The sequence below is a fragment of the Muscardinus avellanarius genome, assembly GCF_963383645.1.
Source record: "Muscardinus avellanarius genome assembly, chromosome: 3".
In the NCBI taxonomy this organism is placed as follows: domain Eukaryota; kingdom Metazoa; phylum Chordata; class Mammalia; order Rodentia; family Gliridae; genus Muscardinus; species Muscardinus avellanarius.
In genome coordinates, this window is record NC_137788.1 from 97,263,809 (window position 1) to 97,284,119 (window position 20,311).

General features: G+C 41.9%; 1 protein-coding gene across 1 annotated transcript in view; it reads left to right on the forward strand.

Moving 5' to 3' along the window:
- Window positions 1-1,605: 1,605 nt before the first annotated feature.
- The window catches only part of STXBP3 (syntaxin binding protein 3), a gene marked incomplete at both ends in the record, with an annotated part of 72,326 nt that continues 53,620 nt past the window's right edge, over window positions 1,606-20,311 (forward strand). Inside the window, 3 exons of the mRNA XM_080693267.1 lie at window positions 1,606-1,654; window positions 16,091-16,140; window positions 18,391-18,472. Of these exons, the coding sequence (XP_080549393.1) occupies window positions 1,606-1,654; window positions 16,091-16,140; window positions 18,391-18,472 (181 nt within the window). The remainder of the gene's footprint in view (window positions 1,655-16,090; window positions 16,141-18,390; window positions 18,473-20,311) is intronic.

The window sequence follows — 20,311 nt, forward strand, 5'->3', positions numbered from 1 at the left end:
CCACAGGTTAGCCCGTGAACCCACCAAGTTTCTAATTTACCTTTATCAGTGAAGGTGATCTTGACCACATTATTATCTTTCCAGGCTGAATTTTTGACATAGGGACGAATAAAATTCATTGATATAAGGCCTGGAGTTATTTTTCATTTAGTTTGTCCATCACTAGCAATAACACAGTCCCATGATGCACAGTACAGGTCTCGTATTCCCCCACATTTCCGTTTCCACTCCCCGGTTTTAAACCCGGGGCAAGCAAAGAACCCTTTTTTTTTTTTTTCCCCTCATGGTCTCTTGAATCCTAATCATCAGTAAGTGTTCCATGGCATTTGGAAGGGCCCTTGCTATCTCCTGGCTTGATTTTCCATTAAATACAGTCTCTACCCAAGGTCCAGTCCCATCAACCTTTAAAGCAGTAGGAGTGGCAAACAGGACAACACAAGGTCCTTTCCACCTTGGTTCTAGAGTCTTTGATTGGTGTCGCTTGACCCATACCATATCCCCAGCAGGGACTATTTCATGTTCCGGGCTCGGAAGGTTATCTTTTTTATGATAGGCCTGTATTAGGGACCAAATTGTTTGCTGGACCCTAGACAGGGCCTGCAACCATTGTTAGATAATTTGAGGCCAGATTCTCCCCCGGGGGTGCCAAAGCACGCTGAATGATGGGGGGAGGTGCTCCATACATAATTGCAAAAGGAGTTAGGCCCTGAATGTATGGAGAATTTCGAACCCGGAAAATGGCTAGGGGAAGGAGTGTCACCCAGTCACCGCCAGTCTCTGTTACCCATTTAGTTAAGATCTCCTTCAAAGTCCGATTCATCCTCTCTACCTGCCCAGAGCTTTGGGGGTTATACTCACAGGTGTGTACCACCAAGCCAGGCTAAAATTAACTTTTTGGGAAAAGTAATTTTACCATTTGGTAGCTGAGCCGGCTATTGAGAAAAGTGTATCATGAATCGCTTGAAGAACGAAGAATTTTTTTTGTAAGGTCAAAGAATGGCTCACTTCTTCATGTGTGTGAATTCATAATTTCGTAGATTATGTGAACTCATAATTTGTCTCTCATCTTTATATGTGTGGCACTAGGGACTGAACCCAGGGGCATTCTACCTCTGAACTACACCCTCATTCTCTTTTTATTATTTATTTGTTTTTGAGACAGGGTCTCACTAGGTTGCTGAGAGTTTCACTTCATTGCTGAGGCTGTCATCGAACCTGCGGTCCTCCAGACTCAGCCTCTTTAACACTAGGATTACAAGCGTGGGTTGCCATGCTCCATGGCTTCTCGGTTTTGCTCTCGGTTGCAGGACGTCCAACCGCGTGTTGCACCTGTCTCCCGCTAGGGGGCGCCCGGCTGCCCTCGGACATTCGCCGCACTGCCCTGCGCAGCCTCAGTCCGGGCGTGGGCGGGAATCTCCGCGCCGACAGGCGTAAGGCCGCCGGGGGCGGGGTCCGTGGGGGCGTGGCATCTCGTCCGCAGGGCGTGGCCTTCAGTCAATGGGCGTGGTCTCTGGGAGGGGCGGGGCCACTCGGTCGGCGCGGCTTCCAGGGCCGAAGTAGGTGGCGAGTGCGAGGCGGCGGCTGCGGCTGCACCGCGCGGGGAAGATGGCGCCGCTGGCGACAGAGCGAGGGCTGAAGAGCGTCGTGTGGCAGAGTGAGTGCTGGGTGGGGGCTGAGGAGCAGGCCGCGGCGCCCGGGCCTCGGCTTCCTCCGGCGGAGTCGCCGCGGGCACTTGTTGCTCGGGGCCCTGCGCTCTTCCTGCTTTCCTTCCCCGCGCCGCGGATGGGCGGGGTGCGGCCCGGGCCTTCGCGCCGAGCCCGGCTGGCCCCGGCTGGCCCGGGCTGTCCGGGGCTGTCCCCGGCTTCCCGGCTCTCCTCGGCTCTCCTCGGCTGGCCCCGGCTCTCTCCGCCTCTCCCCGGCTCCCCCCGGCTCTCCCCGGCTCTCCCCGGCTCTCCCCGGCTCTCCCCCGGCTCCCCCCCCCCCCGGCTCTCCCCGGCTCCCCCCGGCTCCCCCCCCCCCCCGCTCTCCCCGGCTCCCCCCCGGCTGGCCCCGGCCTGCTCGCCCTCCGCGCCCGGCGGCTGCGCTGTGCTGGATCCCGCCCTCCAGCTCCCCGGGGCTGCTCCTTCTCCTTTTAAGTGTCAAGGAGGATTTCTTCTACCTTACTTTTAAATGTCTGCCCTCCAAAACCATATTTCACTGTTAAAAAAAGACCTTTCTTCTTCCACCCTTCTTAGGGGAACCCACTTGCAGAAAAGTTCAGGAGGAAAGACCTTCGGAATTTTTAACCTTTCGCCTTGATCGCTCCCTGCACCTTCACCTTTCCCTTTACAAAGTTCCTGGGCCGCTCCCTGCTGTTAGGTCCCCACTGCTTCTAGGTTACTGATGTTCTGCCGTTTCCTCTATGGCTGTTCATAAAAATGACTCCAAAACTAGAATTGGCAGGTTAAAGAAGGATTGAACCCACCGAACAGGAAGAACATCATTGTTTGGCAGCGTTGGGTTCAAAGTAATTATGGTTTAGTGGTGGAAAGGGAGTAACATCTAATTAGTATTTCTTACTCCAACTTGTTGAACAAAGAGCAGAAATTATTCAGTTAACAGGATTCTGGGAGTTTTAGAGTTCCATGTATGAAATGAAAAATTCTGCCGGGCTTGGTGGCGCACACTTGTAATCCTAGTACTTGGGAGGCTAAAACAGGAGGATCACAGGATCGTGGCCAGCCTCAGCAAATAGTGAGGCCCTCTGCAACTTAGACTGTATTTCAAAATAAAAGAATAAAGTAGGGCTGAGGGTGTAAGTAGGAGGTAGAATGCACCTGGGTTCCATCCCTAGTACCACATACAAAATAAAGAAAAATCCAGATCAGCAACTGGGATAGTGCTCAACATGTAGCAGGTACTAAATAAGTGTATAAGCAGACGAAAAATAAAGAAAATATGAAAATTATCTTTTAAAAATCAGACATTTTGCCGGGCGTGGTGGCCCATGCTTGTAATCCCTGTGCTTGGGAGGTGGAGACAGGAGGATCGCACAGATTTGAAGCCCCTCGCTGGCTTAAGAGACCCTGTTTCCAAATAAAACTATAAAAATAGGTCTGGGAGTGTAGCCCGGAGGTAGAAGGATTCCATCCTCAGTACCACCAAAAAAAAAAAAAAAAAAAAAAAAAAAAAACGAGACATTTTAAGCCAGGCATGGTGGCAGATTGTAATCCTAGTATTTGGGAGGCTGAGACAGGAAGATTATAGGTTTGCTGCCAGCCTCAGCAATTTAGTGAGGCCCTCCACAATTTAGTGAGACCCTATTTTAAAATAAAAAATAAAAATAGGGCTGAGGTTGTAGCTCAGTAGTGGAATGCCTTCAGGTTTGATCCCAGCACCAAAAAAAAAAAAAAAAAAAAGGTCATTTTTTTTTTCCAAAATAACATGGCTGACTATTAAAATTTGGGACTGTTTAAAATCACAGTGGTATTTAAATACATTTATATGGAAAGCAAACTGTTTTAATTTCCAAAATATACATATATACATATACATACATGCATATATGTGTGTGTGTACACACACACACACACACACATATATATATATATATATATATATATATATATATATATATATATCTTTACTTCAGCACTGATGAGAAAAAAGATTATTAGTACTACCAGTCTTGAAAGCACAGAACTAGGCAAGAGGAGAGTAAAATTTCTATCTTGTGCTGTTAAACTGAGCTAACACTAGGCTATCTAGATCAGAATATAAGATAAAGACAGACTGAATGGAAGGAAAAGTAATGTAAAATAAAGTTCTTATCTAAGGTTGTAAAATACTTCCTTAGAACTTTTTATAAGTAGGAACATAACCCAATGATAAGATAATAGTCATTCATCACTTATCAAGTAAAGCATATATATTGAGAAGAAGGAACCTCTAAGTTGTGTTACCAAAAGATGAAGAATTTGCAAAGGTTTGGTGGTGCATGCCTTTGATTCCAAGTATTTCCAGGTACTGGGGAGGCTGAGGCAGAGAGATCACAGTTGGAGGCTAGCCCGGACAACTTAGACCCTGTCTCAAAAGAACTCCTGGGGATAAAGTTTAATGCTAGAGCGATTGTCTAGCATGTGTTAGGCCTTGGGTTCAGTTCACAGAATCATACACACACACACACACACACACACACACACACACACACACACCAAAATTTCCCTTAAAATATGCTGGCAGAGTCTCTAGAAAAAGGAAAATCGTACATTTGGGAGAAGGTTTTTGGGGGTTGAAGATAGGATATAGTTAGCTGGATGCAGTGTTGCATACCTATAATCCATTACTCCCTTTACTTGGGAGGCTGAGACAGGAGGATTGCTGGTTTGAGGCCAGCATTTGGTAACTTAGCAAGATCTATCTCAAAATAAAGAATAAGAAGGGGCTGAGGGTATAGCTTGAAGGGAGAATGCCCCTGGGTTCAATCCCCAGTACCATCACCACCACCAACAAAAAAAAACCAATTAGACCTTTAGACTCACTTTGTTAGATGTGGTTGGAAAGCTAACTTAAGTACTTTCACCAGAAAGTGTTGTAAGTAGAGAGAATGGCTTCTTTCCTTCCTTTCTGTTTTGGTGGTTCTGGGGATCCAACCTAGGGCTTTGTGCAGGTACAAGCATTCTACCATTGGGAGCTACATTCCCAGTCCTTTTAATTTATTTTATATAGAGACAGAATCGCTCTAAGTTTCCCAGGCTGGCCTTGAACTTGTGATCCTTCTGCCTCAGCCTTCTGTGATTATAGGTGTGCGTCACCGTGTCTTGAACATTTCCTCTGTGCCAGGTGCTATTCTTCATGAGAACAGCTCTCTTTATTTTGACAGATACTGAAACTGATGCAGGCATTAGCACAGCATCATTGTTCATAGAGCCAAAAAGTGAAAACAACTTAAGTGTCATGGACTAATGGATAAATAAAAGTAATAAAAAAATGAAATACTGCAAATACTGCTACATTTTAAACATTATGAATCTTGAAGATGTTTTGCTAAGTAAAAGAAGCCATAGCCAAGTGGTGGCACACACCTGTGATCCCAGTACTTGGGAGGCTGAGACAGGAGGATCGCAGGTTCATGGCCAACTTCAGGTACTTAGTGAGGCCCTCCATAATTTAGTGAGACCCTGTTTCAAAATAAAGAATAAAAAAGCCAGGCGTGGTGGCGCACATTTGTAATCCCAGCATTTGGGATGCTGAGACAGGAGGATCGCGGTTTGCAGGCAGCCTCAGCTACTTAGTGAGGCCCTTTGCAACTCAGTGAGACCTTTTCAAAATAAAGAATAAAAGTAGGGCTGGGGATATAGCTCGGAGGTAGAATGGCCCTGGGTTCCACCCCTAGTACCAGGAAAAAAAAAAAAAAAGAATAAAAAATAGGGCTGAGAGTGTGGCTCAGAGGCTGAATGCCAGAATGGCCCTTGGAACAATCCCTAGTACCACTAAAAAAAAGAAGCCTGTCACAAAGGACCACGTTATATGTCTTCATTTGTATGAAATGTCCTGAATAAGCAAATATATAGAGACAGAAAATAGATTAAGTGGATTCCTATGTCTGAAGGGATAAAGAAATTGGAGGAATGGGATTTCTTTTTGGAGTAATAAAGATGTTCTCAAAACAATTGTGGTAGCTAGTGTGGTGAAGCAAGCCTGTAATCTCAGTATGTGGGAGGTTGAGACAGGAGCTTTACAGGTTTGAGGACAGGCCAGCAGGAGTGAGACTATCATCAACCTAGTGAAACCCTGCTTCAAAAGTAAATATAGGCCAGGCGGTGGCGCACGCTTGTAATCCTGGTAATCTGGAGGTTGATCCCGGAGGATCGCGGTTTGCAGCCAGCCTCAGCTACTTAGTGAGGCCCTTTGCAACTCGGTGAGACCCAGTTTCAAAATAAAGAATAAAAAATTGGGTGGGGGGTGTAGCTCGGAGGTGAAATGCCTCTGGGTTCCATCCCCAGACCCGCAAAAAAAAAAAAAAAGAAAAAAAAAAAAAAGGAAAGAATTGGGCTGGGGGTGTAGCTCAGGGGTGGAGGTAGAATGCCCCTGGGTTCCATATCCGGTACTGCAAAAAGAAAAAAAGTAATAAAATAGAGCTGGGCGTGTAGCTCAGAGGTAGAATGTCCCTGGTACTAATAAAACTACCAAAATTGTGGTAATATGATGGATGTATGACTTTGTGAAAATATTAAAAACCATGAATTGCACATGTTACGTGGTAAATTGTGGTTTTTTGGGGTGTTTTTTTTTTGGTGGTATTGGGGTTCCTGGAAGCCCTTCTACCTCCGGGCTACACTCCCAGACCGATTTCATATTTTTTATTTATTTGGAAACAGGGTCTCTTAAGCCAACGCTGCTAGCTCTGAACCTGCGCGATCCTCCTGTACGATCCTCCTGTACCTCCCAAGCACATAACACCACCACACCTGGCTAAATTGTGATCATGAGAATGGCTGATAACAGATGTGAAATCTAGACCTAGGATTTACATCCTGGGTGTTTTGTTTCATTCCTCTCTCCTTCCTCCCTCCATATCTCCTTCCCTCCCTCCCTTTTTTACTTCCTTCCTTCCTCCTTCCCTTCCCTTTATTTTTTTTTATAGAAATACTTTATTAGTTTCTGTAATCAAACTTAGCGTAGATAAGAGCTTACATATTTAATAGTATGTTACCTACCCCTGTACAAATGGGGAAAAAAATAAGTTTAACATTTCCATTATGACCAATATGGCTGTTAATTTATGTACAATAACAACATGGTAAACTGGAATATTTTTCCAAAGTTGATAGCAAAGCTAAAGTTCCCCAAAATTTAAATTATATATAATATAAAATATATTACGCATCAATAGCAGCAGTAGCTTTTCCAGGTTCTGCAGTCATCTGAACAAAACTGTAGAGACATCTCTCTTCCTTTTTTTTAAATGGTACTGGAAAATGAAACCAGGGCCATTCTCCCTCTGAGTTATAATCCCAGCCCTATTTTATTTTTAAATTTGAAACAAGATCTCACTAAGTTGCAGAGGCCTCACTAGGTTGCTGAGGCTGTTGCAGAACCTGTGATCCTCCTGTCTCAGTCTCCCAAGTACTGGGATTACAGATGTGCGCCACCATTCCTGACGCACCTAGGTTTATTGTCTGCAAAGTTAATGTTTAATCTCTCCGTGGCTTCTCCTTATTTTTAAACCTTAGTTCAGGGTTATTTTATGCCCACTTTATTGCAGTAACCTCTTGATTGACCTAGCTGAGCCTCCATACTCTTGATTTTTTTCATCCTAGTCCATCCAGTTAATAGTTGCCAGAATACTTTTCCTGTAATAGGACTGTGCTGATTGATTGTTTGGTTCTCTCTCTCTCTCTCTCTCTCTTTTTTTTTTTTTTTGGTGGTACTAGGGGTAGAACCACCCAGGGGCTTTTCTACCTCTGGGCTATACTCCCAGACCTATTTTTTAAATATTTTATTTAGAAACAGGGTCTCACTAAGTAGCTGAGGCTGGCTTCGAACTTGTGTGATCCTCCTGTCTCAGCCTGCCAAGCGCGGGGATTACAAGCATGCGCCACCGCACCCGGCCCTGGTTCTCTTTCTTGAAAGCCTGTAGAGGCCAGGCGTGGTGGCGCACGCTTGTAATCCCCACGCTTGGGAGGCAGAGACAGGAGGATCGCGCAGGTTCGAAGCCAGCTGTGCGTGCTGGCTTAGGAGACCCTGTTTCCAAATAAAAATGTAGAAATAGGTCTGGGAGTGTAGCCCGGAGGTAGAAGGGCTTCCAGGAACCCCAGTACCACCAAAAAAATAAAAAATAAGCCTGTAGAGGCCTTCAGTTGTCTATAGCTTATTTCACATAGTCTACTCTTAAAGATCTATAACCTGGCCCCAGTCTACCTTGTTATTCTTATCTACTTTCACCTGTATAATCTTGATTTTCCATCTAGTTCATTCTGTTTACTCTTGAAATCTTTTACCTCTGTATCTTTTTAAATTTTTTTTTATTTTTGGTGGTACTGGGGGTGGAACTCAGAGGCTTTCTACCTCCAGGCTATACTCCCAGACCTATTTTATATTTTATTTGGAAACAGGGTCTCACTAAGTTGCTGAGAGCCTCACTAAGTAGCTGAGGCTGGCTTCGAACCTGTGCAATCCTCCTGTCTCAGCCTCCTAAGCGCGGGGATTACAGGTGCAGACTCGGCTTACCTCTATATCTTATCTTGATGGCTCATTCCTCTGTCTAGAATGTCTCCCTTTCCCTTATTCTTCACCTGTTCAAATGGGCCACAACCTGCAGAGTGGCTTCTCATTTATACCCAGTCTCTTATGTTTCTGTAGCGTTTAGTTTACCCTACTTGAATGACACTTAACCACTACTCCCTGATAGGAGTCTCTCGTTAAGTTTCTTGAAGGTAGGTCTACTGTTGTGTCTTTAAGCCTAACAAGCCCTAGCAGAATATGATGGGTAATAGTGCTTTTTAAAAATAAGAGACTCCATTTTATCATTTTCCCCTACTTTTTGCTACCTCATTTATTAAGTATTATTGAATTACTATGGTAATATAGCAATAGATGGTAGAAAAGTTCCCAGCCCCCTTCAAAGTTTGTTCAAGTGGGGAATAATAGAAAATAAATTAGTAAACAAAGAATAAACACGATTATTCTATTTCATTATACGTGCTTACATATATACATTGGTTATCTACATAAGGTAAATCAGGGAATTTTTGAGTAGGTGACATTTTTACTGACACCTAAAACAAGGAATCAGGGGAGTCAGCCTTTAGGTAGGACCTTAAAACTTCCTTTTTATTTTTATTTTTATTTTATTTATTTATTTTGTGGGTCTGGGGATGGAACCCAGGAGCATTTGACCTCTGAGCTACACCCCTGCCCCATTTTTTGTTTTTTTATTCTTTATTTTGAAACCGGGTCTCACTGAGTTGCAAAGGGCCTAAGTAGCTGAGGCTGTCTGCAGACCTCTATCCTCAAGTCTCAGTCTCCCAAATGCTGGGATGACAAGCGTCCACCACCACTCCCGGCATTCATTCATTCATTTATTTATTTATTTATTTATTTATTTATGGTGGTGCTGGGGGTGGAACCCAGGAGCTTTTCTACCTCTGGGCTATACTCCCAGTCCTATTTTATACTTTATTTGGAAACAGGGTCGCACTAAGCTGTTGAGAGCCACACTAAGTAGCTGAGGCTGAGACCCTGTTTCAGTAATAAAAAATGGGGCTGGGAGTGTAGCTTGGAGGTAGAATGCCCCTGGGCACAATCCCCAGGACCACAATATTAATAAACTGAGCTACAGAGTATATTCAATCACTGATGTCATTTCTTTTCCTTGTTCATGATCTTATTCAGTAGTCTATTCTCACACTTATCTATTACAGTAATCTAATGTAATATCTAATTCACATCTGTTAAATAGTTTAGATTAAACTAGAGAAAAGGACCCTATGTAAATTATGAAAGATTTTATTTACTTATTTATTTAGTTTTTGCGGTACTCGAGATTGAACCCAGGAACAATCTAACTCCAAGCTATACCTCTAGCTCTGTATTTTTATTCTTTTTTTTTGTGTATGTGTGGTACTGGAGATGGAACCTAGGGGCTTTCTACCCCTGGGCTACACTCCCAGACCTATATTTTTATATTTTATTTGGAACAGGGTCCCGCTAAGTTGCTGAGAGCCTCACTAAGTAGCTGAGGCTAGCTTCGAATCTGCGCAATCCTCCTGTCTCAGCCTCCCAAGTGCTGAGATTACAGCCTCCCAAGTACTAGGATTACAAGTGTGCACCACCACACCCGGCTTTAATGCTGGCTTTTCAAAAAGAGTTTGGCAAAGTTCCTTCTATTTCAGTGTTTTTGAAGAGTTTGAGAAGAATTGGGATTGGTTCTTCCTTAAATCTTTTGTAGAATTCAGCTATAAAGGCATCGGGTTGCCCAGACACCTCTTCCAATATGTTCCATCATTCCATTCTATTAGCATTCATTTCTTAAGGAGAAGGACACAAATCTGATAAGAACAATGTCTTTAATTTTTCACCTTATTTGAAGAATAAGGAAATATAGACTTCCGGGAAGATGGCGACGGAGAAAAGCGGGGCTTACAAGCCCCGCTAACAACCAATCTCTATTACCACAAAATCAGCACCTTTCATAGCCAGAAAACACCATCAGCAGAGAAACAAAAAATGTAATTACAAGGGACAGAGAAAAAGAGGGCTGGAAAAAATGAGACACCAGAAAGAAACCAGACCACAGTGCTGCAGCTGGAGCCGCGGTACGAAGCGGCAGGCGCCATTTTCCCTTGCAGCACCAGGCTCAAGAGAGGAGGGGAACTCATAACGGAGCTCAGAACCAGAGAGGAGATATGCCGGCCTCATGCCCGATGACGCAGCAGCAGCGCCTTACTGCCGGCCCCAGTGGCGAGCTCACCGGATGGCACCAGACCAACGCATTCAACAGCCCACCAGGCTCCAGAGAGGAGTGACGGACAGCGAGCCGAGGTGAGCCGCTGCGGATCAGCTGGGAGGAATTCAGCAGATTTCTTGGCGCAGGGAGCATCTAAAGCTCCCAGAGGCTGGGCTCAGCACACCCTGCAGGGACTCAGAGCGGAGCTCAAAACCAGAAAAGAAATACACCAGACTCATGGCCGAGGGCGTGGCAGCAGTGCCATATTGCCACCGGCGGCAGCAGCAGCAAATTCACCGAGTCCACTACAGCTACATCTGCACACTCAACAACAGTGAGTCAAATTGTGGCCCCTAGAAGAGAAATCCCAGTACTGTATCCCAGGGACTTGACCCAGTGGGGGAGTGGTGGTGGCAGAGATATCACACCATAGGGGAACGCCCAACCTGGCACCCCCCCATGGTCTAAAGCAGCCTCGATTGACTCCCAGGGTCTGAGACTCTGCGATACAACCCAGTAAAGGAGTAGTGGGGACCGAGATACCACAGACTCGAGATCCAGAGCACCTTAAGCGAAGTCGTAGTGACCCAAGGGAAGAACCCAGAGAAGGCACATACTTCCGAAATCATGGGAAAGAGGAATAACAATGGAGCAATGAATGCCTACAACCCCACAACATCAGAACCTGATAAAACAGAAATGCAGAGATTTATAGAAGATCAAATCAGGAAAATAACTGTAGAAATAATAGAGGTGTTTCAAAAAGAATTCAGAGAGAGTCAAAAAGAGATAAAGGATGCAATTAATGAAGTAAAGGCCTCAATTCAAAGTACAAACAACCGATTAGACCACATGGAGAATAGAATCTCGCTCTTAGAAGATGATCATTCCAGAAATGAACGCATAGTTTCTAATCTAGAAAAAAATATCCGACAGCAGGAATCTGACATTGAAGAAATATGGGCCCATTTTAAGAGAGCTAACCTAAGAATAATTGGAATAGAGGAGGGAAAAGAAAGTGAAACCAAAGGGATCAACAATCTTTTCAAGGAAGTAATAGCAGAAAATTTTCCAAACGTAGAGCAAGAGGTCGATACACAGGTGCAGGAAACTTATAGAACTCCCTTTAGAGAGGATCAGAGAAGAGGATCCCCACGCCACATAATTGTCAAAATGACCAATGTGGAAGCCAAGCAGAGAATCTTAAAGGCAACAATGACAAAGGGCCAAGTGACATTCAGAGGCAAACCAATTAGAATCACTCCAGACTTCCCAAACCAAGTCATGAGAGCCAGAAGGCTTGGAGTAACATATTCCAAACTCTGAAAGAAAACAACTTCCAGCCAAAAATTTCCTACCCAGCAAAACTTTCTATCAAATTAGATGGGGAAATAAGAAGCTTCCACGACAAACAGAAACTGAAGGGATTTATGTCTTCAAAACCAGTGCTAGAGAAAATACACACCAGAACCAGAGAAACACGATTTTCCATCCAACAGACAACTAAGATTGGTTATCTGTGGAGATTCATTATTTATGTTAGTCTTTTACCTATCTCTAAATTGTATTGTTTGCTTTTATTGTTGCTAATTTTTAGGATGTCTAGTTGGAATATTAATATACCTTCAGATATAGCATTTGGAAATATTTTATCCCATTCTATCAGTAACTTTTAATTCTGTTTACAGTGTCTTTGGATATACAATATGTTTTTTATTTTTTAGGGAGTTTACTCTTCTGTTGCCTGTGCCATTGAAATCATATCCAAGAAATCACTGCTAATTTCAATGTTGTGAGGTTTTATGACCAAGATTTTCTTCTAAAAGTTTATAGTCTTAAGATTTATATTTAGGTCTTTTATCTATTTTGAGTTAATATTTGTGTATGTGTTAGGTAAGGGTCCAATTTTATTCTTTTTCATGTAATTATTATTTTTCAACAATGTTTAGTTAAAAGATGATTATTTCCTCCACCAAATGTTCGTGGGAACCTTGTCACAAATAACCTGACAATATATGGAAGAATTTAGCTCTAGGCTTTTATTTAACTCCAGTGGTGTATATATCTGCCTTTAGAACAGTACTACACTGTTTCAATTATTTTAGCTTTAAATGGTTTGAAATCAGAAAATATACATCTTCTAGCTTTGTTCTTTTTCAAGATCATTTTGGGTATCTAGAGTCCATATTCCATATCAGGATAGATTTTTTCTGAAAAATAAATAAATGTATCATAGTTTCACCTAAAAAAAAAAAGAAAAAAATATTCTCTGGTAAGAAAGAAAGCAAAAAAGAAATATTGAAATGATATCTTTAAGTCATCAAAAGCTTGGTATCAGACAAATGAAACTGTTATGTGAGATTATCATCGTTAATATTGGATAAATTGCTATAAAACTAGATGTCAACCACTAAGCCAAGCATGGGAAGGAGGGGTGGGGAGGGAACGGGGTGGGGATCGGGTAGGGGCTAACTGGGCGATGTGTGCATGTATGTCTACAAAAGTATTTTCTTTATACCATTATGATGTATGAATACAGTGCACCAATAAAAAAAATTGCAAAAATAAATAAATAAAAGAACGCTCAGCCTTGGAACTAGCTGGGGACCAAAAAAAAAAAAAAGGAAGTATAAGCTGTCTTAGAAGAGGAAGTAGCCTCATATTTCAGTGTCTGACCTCTGCCTGAGAAAAATTTTTTATCTGTAAGATATTAGAAACTGGTGCTTTTGGATTAAATTATGCTTAAATAATTAAGCTTATTACCATAGTTCCCATATAACATATTTCTTTCATAGTAATTGTCTTTACTGATAAGTAACTGTCTTTACTGATGTTTCACAAACAATATGTAATTGTCTTTATTGATGTTTCTTAGCACTATCAGATTTTCCCAGTCACAATAAAACCTTTTAGATCACAATTCTTATGGCTAGTATTCATGACTAAACTATTTTTACTTAATACTTCTCCCCTCACATATGTGGTTTTTTCCCCTCATATTAACCAGTACGCTAGCTCTTGAGATACCAGTGGTGTATCTAGTTCAGTTGTGACATTACTGAGTTTTGTTTAACTAGTGCCAGACTTTGCAGATTTAAAGACTCAGTCCCACAACACTGTCTGCACTTCAGATGCCAGTAGCAAGGTACCCACACTTTTCTCTGGCCTGGCTACAAAAAGCTCCCCCTCCTTTTCAGTTTTAGTAATTTGGCTAGAGTAATTTGCTTTAGTAATTTGGCTCAAAAAACTCTAGAAAATCAATTAATTCTTTTTCTTTTTTCTTTCTTTCTTTCTATTTGGGATTGAACCCAGGAGCATTCTACCTCCAAGCTACACCCCTACCACATTTTAATCTTTGTTTTGAAACAGGGTCTTGCTATGTTGCTAAGGCTGTGCTCCAACCTGTGACCCTTCTGTTTCAGCTTCCCAAGTACTGGGATTACAGGTGTTTGCCACCATTCCCAGCTCTATTACTAGTTTATTATAAAGGACCTGATTGATTAAATCATTGACCATAGAGCCAAGCATAGTTGGCACTGCCTGTTTCAAAACAAAACCCTGAGCCGGGCGTGGTGGTGCACGCTTGTAATCCCAGCATTTGGGAGGCTGAAACAGGAGGATTGCAGTTCGCAGACAAGCCTCAGCTACTTAGTGAGTCCCTCTGCAACTCAGTGAGACCCTGTTTCAAAATAAAGAATAAAAAATAGGGCTGGGGGTGTAGCTCAAAGGTAGAATGCCCCTGGGTTCCACCCTCAGTACCAATAACAAAACAAAACCCTGTTTCAAAAAAAAAAAAAGTAATAAGAATTGAAGAAAGACAGAAGTTACCATAATTGTGTGTGGGGGGGTGCTGGGGATTGAACCCAAGGGCATTCTACCTTTGAACTATATTTGAGCTATATTCTCAGCCCTGTTTTTAAATTTAATTTTTTTGCAGGTCTGGGGATGAAACCCAGGGGCATTTGACCTTTGAGCTACACCCCCTGCCCTATTTTTTATTCTTTATTTTGAAACAGCGTCTCACTGAATTGCAAAGAGCCTCACTAAGTAGCTAAGGCTGTCTGCGAACCTCGATTCTCCTGTCTCAGCCTCCTAAATGCTGGGATTACAAGCGTGCGCCATCACTCCCAGCTCTTTTTTTTTTTTTGAAACAAAGTCTTACTAGGTTCCTGAGAGTCTCACTACTTGCTGAGGCTGTCCTTGAACCTGTGATCCTCCTTTTTTAGCTTCTGAAGTATTGGGATTATAGGCATCTGCCATTATGCCTGGCTTAAAGATAGTTTTATATACTATATACTATATACTTATATATACACACACTTTATATAGTACCTTTATGTACTATATATTACTTGTTTTCAAAATTAATCGAACACTAATAAAACATTAAATAGGAACATTGTCTTATTAAAACTAGAACAGCTAGCCGGGTGTGGTGGCACACACTTGTAATCCCAGCACTTGGGAGGCTGAGACAAGGAGGATCCCACAGGCTCTCAGCAACTTAGTGAGACCCTGTTTCCAAATAAAGTATAAAAAAGGTCTGGGAGTTTAGCCCAGAGATAGAAAAGCCCCTGGGTTACACACACACACACACACACACACACACACACACACAGAGTAAAAAAAATTAGAGCAGCTATTTGTTAATTGGCTGCAAGTCTTCTTTAATATGTAAGGGAAATGTTTTTAAATCAGTGAACTAATTTTTAAAGTATATTTAATTTTGAGCTAGGCCTGGTGATGCACGCTTATGATCCCAGTATTTGGGAAGTGAAGACAGGAGGATTGCAGTTCGTGGACAGCCTCAGCTACCTAGTGATGCCTTTGCAACTCAGTGAGACCCTGTTTCAAAATAAAGAATACAAAATAGGGCTGGGGGTGTGGCTCAAATTTAAATGCCCCTGGGTTCCATCCCCAGTACTGGAAAAAAAAAAAAGATTGTTGACGAGAACAAAATAATATTTATTGATGAATGAAGACTGAATTTTTATCCTAAATACAGTGGTAGACATTTTTGAAAAGAAAATGTAGTAAGGATGAAAATATTTATATAGATTTGGTTGTCAAGTATAACTTAACAATGAACTAATTTAGAATTTCCCAGTGTTTTTTTGTTTTCATCTTAGAACTTAAGTAGAATAGGAAAAACCAAATCAGATAATACTTTTAGAAATACTTTCCAGATGTGTTCTTACACTTAAATGTAGTAACCCTTTCATAGTACTGCTGTCTCAATATTTAAAAATATAAAACAGTTTAGCCGGGCGTGGTGGCCCACACTTGTGTCCCAGCTTTCGGGAGGCTGAGACCAGAGGATCCTGGTTCGCAGACAGCCTCAGCTACTTAGTGAGGCCCTCCACAACTCAGTGAGACCCTGTTTAAAAATAAAGAATTAAAAAATAGGGCAGGGGGTGTAGCTCGGAGGTTGAATGCCCCTGGGTTCCATCCCCAACCCCCCTCCCCCCCACAAAAAAATATATATATAACAGTTTAAATGTACTATATAGATTCGTTGGAGTTTTTTAAACTTAGGATATAACAAATATATTTGCTTTCTATGTAGCTAACAAATTTGAATTTTCCTGAACCATTTTGAACCTTTTGAATAGTTACTCTGTTATAACTGTTGATTTAGACTCTTAACTTTTTTTTTTATAGAGATTAAAGCAGCAGTGTTTGATGACTGTAAGAAAGAAGGCGAATGGAAGGTACAGTTGTATACTTTGCTCTTATATTGAGGACCTAAATATGTTGGATATAGGATATTTCGTTAATCAAGAACATAGGATCTGGCCAGCTGTGCATGCCAGTAATCACAGGTACTCAAGAGGCTGAAGCAAGAGGATCACAAATCTGAGGCCAGCCTCAGCAGCTTACTGAGACCTTGTCTCAAAAAGTAAAAAGGGCTAGGGGTATAGCTCAGTGCTAGAGCACCTCTGGTTTGAATCCCCAGTACTGCAAAAAATAAAAGGAAACAATATAGATCTGAACATACAGTGATTGCCCTAGATCCTAACTTTACTACTTAGTAGTTTTGTCTCCTTGGGCAAGTTAGGTTGACCATTCTCTGACTGTTTCCTTTGTCTATTAAATGGGAGTGGTAATAATTCATACAGTAGTTGTAAATGAATGAACAATTCTTCAAACAATGATGATATAAGTGGCAACTTATATTTTTAAGAAAATTTGAGCTGGTCTTGGTGACTCAAGCTTGTAATCCCAGTACTTGGGGCTGAGACAGGAGGATCCAGGTTTGTGACCAGCCTTAGCTACTTAATAAGGCCCTCTGGAACTTAGTGAGACCCTGTTTCAACATAAAGAATAAAGCCAGCGTGGTGGCATAAACTTGTAATCCCAGCATTTGAGAGGCTGAGACCAGAGGATCGCGGTTCGTGGACAGCCTCAGCTTAGTGAGGCCCTCCGCAAGTTAGTGAGACCCTGTTTTTTTTGTTTGTTTGTTTTTGGTTTTTTTTTTTTTTTTTTTTTTTTGGTGGTACTGGGGTTCCTGGAAGCCCTTCTATCTCCGGGCTACACTCCCAGACCTATTTTTACATTTTTATTTGGAAACAGGGTCTCCTAAGCCAGCGCACGCGGCTAGCTTCGAACCTGCGCAATCCTCCTGTCTCTGCCTCCCAAGCACGGGGATTACAAGCGTGCGCCACCACGCCCGGCTGTGAGACCCTGTTTTAAAATAAAGAATAAAAATATAGAGCAGGGGTTGTAGCTTGGAGGTCAAATGCCCCTGGGTTCCATCCCCAGACCCACAACAACAACAACAAAAAAAGAAGAATAAAAAACAGGGCTTGCCGGGTGTGGTGGCGCACTCTTGTAATCCCCGTGCTTGGGAGGCCGAGACAGGAGGATCGCGCAGGTTCCTAGTCAGCCTCACTGGCTTAAGAGACCCTGTCTCCAAATAAATAATTAAAAAAAAAAAAAAAAGGTCTGGGAGTGTAGCCTGGAGATAGAAGGGCTTCCAGGAACCCCAGGACCACCAATAAAAATAAAAATAAAAAAAAAACAGGGCTAGGGGTGTAACTCAGAAGTAGAATGCCCCTGGGTTCCATCCCCAGTATTGCCAAAAAAAAAAAAAAGAAAAAAAGAAAGAAAAAGATTTGATGTTAAACAGAATTTATTATTATTATTATTATTATTATTATTATTATTAATTATGGAACTAGGAAATGAAACACAGCCCTGTTTTTATTTTTTATTTTTGAAACAGGGTCTTATTTACAAAGGGCCTCATTAAGTTGATGAGGCTGGTCTAGAACCTTTAATCATACCTCACAAGTACTGGGATTATAAGTGTGCACCACCACGTTCAGCTAGAAGATTTATTCATTTATTTGTTATTTATTTACTGTACTGGGGATTGAACCCGAGGCATTCTGCCTCTGAGCTACACCCCAGCCCTATTTTATTGTTTTGCAACAGGGTCTCACTAGGTTATGAGAGTCTCACTGCTTTTTGAGGTTGTCCTTGAACCTGTAATCCTCCTGTCTCCGCCTTTCAAGTACTGAGATTACAAGTGTGGGCTTCCACACTGAGCTAGAAATGTATTTAAAACAAACAAGCTTTCTGCCTCAAAATAGAAAGTAAATCTCCAGATCATGTAAATTCAGAGAGTTGAGATTATTTTTGCCTACTGTCCTGATATTTTAATTTCGTGTTGTAAAAATTTAAGTTTGCCGGGCACAGTGGCGCACGCTTGTAATCCCCGCGCTTGGGAGGCGGAGACAGGAGGATCGCGCAGGTTCGAAGCCAGCCACGCTGGCTTAAGAGACCCTGTTTCCAAATAAGAAAAAGTATAAAATGGATCTGGGAGTGTAGCCCGGAGGTAGAAGGATTTCCAGGAACCCTAGTACCACCAAAAAAAAAAAAATTTAAGTTGGAGTAGATGTAAGGTAAATGTCTTTGTGAACTCTTGCCAATCAGATTGTTAATGCTTTTTGTTACAGATAATGCTTTTAGATGAATTTACCACTAAGCTGTTAGCATCATGTTGCAAAATGACTGATCTTCTAGAAGAGGGTATAACTGGTAAGTGTTCCTAATTCTCATAAGCACTTTTTCACTCTGGTTGGGGAGTATGAAGTGTTCATTTTATCGCTAGGGATATACCTTAGTAATTGAGTACGTGCTTCACGTGCTTGAGGTGTGAGCTTTGATTTCCAGAATTGCAAAAAGAGAAATTTTAGTTAGTAATTATGTTTTTGAAGTTTATTTTATTTTCTTATGAGTCTAGCCATAACAGACTTGACATTCTTTTCTTTGTGAAGGTTTAGAATAACTTCTATGAATTAGTTTTTCCCCCAGCTAAGAGACAATAATTGAGTGCTCCTAACCAAGTCAACTGGTTAATTGAGAGCCTTCTCTACTTTTTTTCCTTTTACATATTTAACACTATTGTTTATTGATACACTAGGTTTACCTCAGTGGTTTAAGTAGTATTTGTGATTCCTCCCTCTTTCCCTAAATATTGAACTCAGGGCCTCACGCATGCTGAACAAGTGCAGTCTCACGGAGCTGCCCCTGTTTACTCGTGTTGCTTTTAAATAGATAATAAGCTGGGCATGGCGGTGCATGCTTGTAATCCCAGTACTTAAGGAGGCTGCGACAGGAGGATCACAAATTCAAGGCCAGCCTTAGCAACTTGGTGAGACCCTCAGCAATTTGGGGTGACTCTTTTTCCAAAAAAAAAAAAAAAAAAAGAGGAAAAACAAATATACCCTGTATTTTCCAGAGTCTAACCATGTAATATTTATGTTTTGATAGTTGTAAATAAAACAATTTCTGTTATTGATCATGTATTCAATTTGTGACCTGCATGACCCTCAGTAGAAAAAGCTCTAAACTAGAAATTAGAAATTAGAGCCAGGCATGGTGAAGCACACTTGTCATCCCAGCATTTGGGAGGCTGAGACAGGAGGATCGCGGTTCGCAGACAGCCTCAGCAACTTAGTGAGGCCCTTCGCAACTCAGTGAGACCCCGTTTCAAAATAAAGAATGAAAAATAATAGGGCTGGGGGTGCAGCTCAGAGTTAGACTGCCCCTGGGTTCAATCCCTAGTGCCACACGTACACAGAAATATATTAAAGCTTTTATTTTTCTGCTACTATGCTTGAGCTTACCCAAAAGCTGAGAAGTGATTTACTACTAGATAAGTGAAATACTGAGTAAGCCATATGAGTTTTTAAGTTCTGAAGGTCACTCTGGTGTGGACCTAGAGTAAGCACCATTTCATAAATGTCTGGAAAGCAGGTGGAGCTGCAGAGAGGTAGCAAAGCAGAGCATAGGAATGCACCATAAGGAACTTAATTGCCGTTTGTACCATTGTTTCTGTTGTTATTCTGAGGATTGAACCCAGGGGCATTCTTCCTTTGAGCTATACTCTCGGCCCCATTTTATTTTATTTGGAAACAGAGTCTTGCTAAGTTGCTGACAGCCTCACTTAAGTTGCTGAGGCTGGCCACAAACCTTTGATCCTCTGTCTCAGCCTCCCAAGTGCTGGGATTTCAGGTGTGTGCCATCATGCCCAGCACATTAATGTTTTAGTGTTGATTCTTACTACTATTTTGCCAACATGAGTCTTGAAAGATTGTTTTCTTGATATATAGAACGATGCTTTAACTTTTTAAAATGTGCACATATATATATTGCAGTACTGGGGATTGAACCCAGGGTTATTATACCTCTGAGATACACTCTAGCCCTATTTTGTTCTTTATTTTTTTTTTGAAGATTTAAAGAAGTTTATTAAAAGATAGAAATACAGAGGATAGGTACAGCTCCATACCAGACTGGCATGGAGGGGTGACTCCAATGAATACACCCTTGTTCTTTATTTTGAAACAAGGTTTTGCTAAGTTGTGGAGGGCC